The sequence below is a fragment of the Cucumis melo genome, chromosome 11 (genome assembly GCF_025177605.1).
Source record: "Cucumis melo cultivar AY chromosome 11, USDA_Cmelo_AY_1.0, whole genome shotgun sequence".
Lineage (NCBI taxonomy): Eukaryota > Viridiplantae > Streptophyta > Magnoliopsida > Cucurbitales > Cucurbitaceae > Cucumis > Cucumis melo.
Window position 1 is genome coordinate 30,178,836 of NC_066867.1, and position 6,000 is coordinate 30,184,835.

General features: G+C 26.6%; 1 protein-coding gene across 1 annotated transcript; it reads left to right on the forward strand.

Annotated features, from left to right (window-relative positions):
- Positions 1-2,407: 2,407 nt before the first annotated feature.
- LOC103497808 (zinc finger protein 6-like) lies at positions 2,408-3,113 on the forward strand. The gene has a single exon (XM_008460161.3). The coding sequence runs from the start codon at positions 2,439-2,441 to the stop codon at positions 2,856-2,858; it is 420 nt and encodes a 139-aa protein (XP_008458383.2). The 5' UTR covers positions 2,408-2,438; the 3' UTR covers positions 2,859-3,113.
- The last annotated feature ends 2,887 nt before the right edge of the window (positions 3,114-6,000 follow it).

The following is a 6,000-nucleotide window of genomic DNA, read 5'->3' on the forward strand; positions in this document are numbered from 1 at the left end:
CGTATCGTAATAGTAAATGTAAATTTTGGCTTCCTTCGTTCTATTCTCAAATTAACCTTTGTTTATTTTGTAAATTAGGGTTTCTTTTTCGTGAATCATAGTCATCAAGTTTTAAGCAAAAATACAAAAACTCCTAATTAAGAACGATTTTAATGGATAACATCAATATTGTTTAATTTGGATATAATATATACATAATATATATGTATTCATGTGTGTTTGACTAAAAAATGAGAGCTATAAATCCATTCGTTTTACATATTATTTGATTAAAAAAAATTAAAAATATGTTATAGTGTGATGTTGAAATAGCTAAAATCATTTTTTACTTATTTATATAATTAAGCGTTTTTCATCTTTTAAAATTAATTTAATGTTAACTAGATTAAAAGTTCAGCGTGGTTTATAACTTTGGTGTTTTATCTATTTGGCTTTTTTTTGGACTTTTTAAAAGGTTTCATACATATCCTCAAATTTTCAATCTTGTAATCTGTAGTTTTTTTTTTACGATTCAATTTTATAAAAATTCAATAATTAATCTATAAACTACTAAATTTGAACTTGTTTTTAACATGCATTTGGTAACCATTTTTTTTTCTTTAATTTTTGAAAATTAGCTTTTAAACACCTCTTTTTCATCTTCAAATTTCTTGTATCAATGTATTTTTTATCGATATTTTTTAAAAAAATAAAAAGAACCAAGTTTAGAGAAGTAAAAAAAACAATTTTTGTTTTCAGACTTTGATTAAGAGAGAATTCGACCACTTTTACTTAGGCAGAAAGGTGAAAACCATTGTGAAAAAATAAAATCGAGATAAAATAGATTTAATTTTCAAATAACCAAGTTTAATTTTGAAGTATTAAAAGCTCAAACACATTGATATAATTATGATCTTTGTCAATATATATATATATAAATCTGATACCATTGTTGTTTTATAAACACTTCAGAATAATAATAATAATAATAATTATAATAAGTTTGCACGTAAAGTATCGTCGGCCCATAATTTGGCCAAAGAAAACACACAAGGAGAGATCGAGATGTCTAACCTAATGGATTCGATCGATTCTTTGAACTTTTATCTTTCAAGGTCATATCTCTTTGATTTAAGGGCCGACTTACAAAATGACAAGAATTTCTTAAGAATGTTTTTATTGAATCATTACAACAGTATATGCCTAACTGTTATTTAAAAGAATATTAAAGTAATTTATAAAATTTTACTCAATTTAAGTCTTTAATTAAAATTTTATTACAAATATCAGCTGTCAATTAACAAATAATGTCAAATTGTACTACCTAACTAATATATGTAAGAGTGTATAACATAATTTAGTTCCCAATGTATTTACAAGTTCTAACCATTTAATTTAGTTCAATTTTAATATGTCACACCTTAGCTTGTCCATTACAATACAAACTTTGTAATGATTTATGTTTCTACTGTCTATTATTTAGTTTATATAAGCTGTCTAAAATGTATTGATCATAAACTACTCTGCACCAAAATCAACTTATTATGCAATTAAAATTAAGTACTAAATTGTCACAATATTGGTTGAGGACAAAAATTATAAAATTACATATATTACACAATTTTTTTTATAATAGGTTCTATGTTAGTACATTTTCTAAATTTCAAAAGTAGTAAATTTAAAAATAAATAGCCTTATGATAATGCTTTGATAACCGTCTAATATATCTAATTATTTGTTATATTTGTAATATGTAAAAAGAGATAGACTGTTTTTTTTTTTTTTTTAAATTGTTATATGATGTAATTTCTCGTTTTTTTAAACTAAATAATTACATAAGAAAAAGGACTTTTAACTTTTTAAAATCTATATATATATAAAAGCTACTAAAGACTTTGGATTAAATCTTATAGAAGGTATGAGATGGATGTATGAATATCTTTTAACTACAAAAAGTTATTTGATGAGGTAACTATAATGTATTTGACAATTTTTCACTGTTAGACGTATAAAAAAGAGACTGACACATTTTTATTAATTAAGAATATATAGATTTGTATCAAATAATAAGTACCTCGAATTTGTATCAAATTGTTATCAAGAATATGTAGACTTTGAATCCAATTATCATATTTGATAATTATTATGAGACTGACACATTCTTCTCGCATGGTATGATTTGTTGGTCATTTTTTTTTTTTCTTTTTCTTTAAGAGTATCAACAATTGTTTGCTCTTTAAAGTTATATTTATATTCAAAGTATATATAAAATTCACTTTATTATTTGATTAGTTATAATAAAGTTTATGATAAAATGAAGTCACGAGGATTCAAAAAAGAAAAAAAAAATCCAATAATATAAGTTTGTCTATAAATACATGGTCCACAAAATGTGAAGGAATATATTTATTCAAATTTTTGCGTAAGTGTGGATATTAAATTAGAAGTGGATATATTATATGATGAAGCTGTTTGGTTTTTCAGTGACGGCTAGTACTACGACTACCGATGGAGCCAGCAAATTGGGTGCCCCATGTCCCAACCACGACAAGAGATTTGAGTGCCAATTCTGCGGCCGTGAGTTCGCCAATTCTCAAGCCCTTGGCGGCCACCAGAACGCACACAAGCGCGAGCGGCAGCTCGCCAAGCAATTACTCCCTCTCCATCCTACTAAACACTCTCGTAACTTTTTTACTTCCACGCCGCCTTCTACTATCGGAATCTGGTCGGCGGGTAGAGCTCCACCTCCGAAAGATGGGATCCAGGTACAAGCGAGGCCGGCGGTGGTTGGCGGCGGGGATGTTAGCAGGGAAAGTAATGGCGTTGATCTCCACCTCAGTCTCGCACCTTCCTCGGCCAGGATTGTGTTGAACTGTTGAATGGAAAAGTGGGAGGAAAGTGTTTGGTTTGATATTATTGTGAATGGAAATTGTGATACGAGGAATACCAATTTTCTCACCACTTACCAATCAATTCCGTAATCATTTGTATTTAAGTTTTCTTGCTTTTGATTTTAGGCTAAATTATAAAAAAGGCTCGTGAATTATGTCATTTGGGTATAAAATAATTTTAACTTTCAAAAGTTCAGTGTTTCAAATATATCCTTAAATTTAAGAAAAAAATTCAAAACTGCACCTATAGTTAGTTTTGCATTCCTTAAAACTTTGTTTGAAAAATAATCCAGAAAAGTTTCGTAAATATGTTAAAAAAAAAAACTCATTTTGGTCCAATTTTTTCACATGAATTCTCACTATTCAAAATAAAAATAAAAATTTTAAGTTAGAACATGGAATTCTACAAAATCTTACAAATTTATAAAATCAAATTTTCTTCTAAAACATATTAAAATAATAATTAGTCTTATAAAAAAAGTATTTAACTATCATCGCACAATAAACTATTGTTTTAGTCAAATACATATACTTTGGAAGGATTTTGCAGAGTTTTATATTTTAAATTAGAAATTTTGGTATTTAAACAGTAATTTACCAATTTCCATCCAAAAATAAGAATATTTTTTTTTAACTTTTCTTACGTATTTTTTAACATATTCTTAAAAATCTAAGGAGATTTTTGAAATTTTTGAAAATTTAAGAGTAACTTTTACTCAAAATTACAAAATTCATGAACATTTTTGTTACGAGCATTAGATTAATTCTTGATTATATAAAATATACATACATATATATTTGGTACTAGACCGTTGATCAACCTTAAGAGTTAAATTAAAAGTTAAACTTGTAGATTAGAAACAAAAGCATTGAAACATGAAGTTCAAAGAATAAATCAATAATTGAATTGAATTTTTTTGACATAATTATATAAGTATTACCTTAGACAAATCAAAATTTGCTGTACTCTTGATTTACTTATTAAAATATTCTCTTTTGGAAAAGTTAAAAATAAGACGACCATAATTGATTGCAACTCACGACAACTTTAGATATATAAATTAAGAAATCTCAAGATATTTTGCTCATGCATCAATAATAGTAAAATTGTTGACTTTTAACTTAGGTTATGGCAATTTTATCTAATAATAACTAAAAATAGAGCTTAATTAACTCGACAAAAAATTAAGTGATACTAATAAGAGTATAAGTATTTGAACCAATCAAATCTCTCAAATTATATCATAATTGGAAATTGATGGGTACTAATTAATGGCAAAAATAAAACAAACAATGCTCCTAATTCAAGAAACCGCAGTTAAGTTTTTGTTGTCCGTAAATCTGTTAAGTAAAAACTCCCCCAAAATATTCGCAGAAATGTAAGGCTTTCCCTTACCTGAGCTTTCAACTTTCTCTAATTCCCAATTTCCACAGCTCAATTTTCGTACCATTTTTCCTCTCAAATCAAAAATCAATAAATATATATAGTTTTTTTTTTTTCAAATTTCCTTTTACCTCCCTCGTGAATTTCCAATGGCTGGCAAAGGAAATAGAGAGGGAGGTGGTGTGCTAAAATCAACCTGTAGGTCAGATATGTATACAAGCAGCAGTGATAATCCTCAACGGTTTACGGCGGCGCCAACGGCGTGGAATACGTCGTCGGTTTCTAACGGCCACGATGAACAGGAGGTTAAAAGGCAACGGCGGATTGCGAAGTACAAGGCTTACGCCGTTGAAAGCAAATTGAAATCGTCGCTTAGAAATGGGATTCGGTGGGTTAAGATCAAATGCAGTGAGCTTCTTCATCGTTGATATTTGATTGATTTAATTATTTTCAATTTCCGTGTATTTAAATGCTTTTTTCTTTTAAAGAAATTATTTACTTTTACTTTTTTTCTTTTTTTTTTTTCATGCAAAGAAATGTTGAGATTTAGCCAAATATATGTTTTTTAGTGTATAATATAATCTGGGTAGTTTTTCCCCTTTTTATTTAACAATTTTAGTTCTTATCATCTAAACATTTTGAATAAATTGTTTAAAATATGTTTTAAGTAGTTATCAATCACTTTATTTATTTCTTTTTAAAATGACTCATTTTCTAAAATTAAATCCCTTAAAATGTAATCTTAATTTTCTAATCAATAGTTGAGACTAAAATGAGCTAATAATAAACTTACCAGATATTAAATTTACTCTAAAGAACTTTAACTTTCTAAAAAAGAAATTATTGGGAAATTAGAAACTTTAAGCCTAATTTGAATATTAATGAATAAGTTAAAATGGGTTGTAATTGATACCGCATAAAAAAATTATTGTAAATTTTTTAAAGTAGTTCTGTCCTCTTCAAAGTATAACGAAATTTTAGATTATATTAATGATAGACAATAATAGACTTTTATCGATTTATATAACGTCGTTAACTATCAGTTAAGTCTTGTTTGGATAAGAACTTCATTTTAGTTTTATGTTCTTTTATATTTATATTTGTTTCCTTAACCGAATTCATATTATATGTTTGCATTTATTGAAGAATTACAAACTATTCTTTTTTTTTAAAAAAAAATAATTCATTGTTAATGAAAAAATTGCGTAATGTATTTAACAATATATATAACAAAATTTTAGAATTTATCAATTAATTATATACAATTATGATTTTAGGGTTTAGAGAAGTACGATATATAAACTCTCTAATATGGTTGACATCATTTATATTCCAAAAAGCATTCTCTTTAGTAATATTTTTCAACTCCCTCTATCACGTTACCTTAACTAGCACACTATTCGGCGAACTATATATATATATATATATATATATATATATATATATATATATATATATATATAGTTTTTTGTAATTCTTTTTTATCGGCCACTTTTTGTTCTGTTTTTAGTTTTGCTTCTATCATAAATATGTACATAGTTGTTCTAATATAAATATAGAGTGTCAAGATAGTCAAAAAGAAATTTGTTCATTAAAGGAACATTCAAGTGCTTTTACCATTTAAATAGTTTAGGATACAATTAGACGTAGGAGAATTCAAACCATATATATTGTGGGTTACTAATTAATAATGGTGTACGTGGATTGAGTTGGGTTGGGTTAGGGGTATCAAGTTGGTAAACTAAT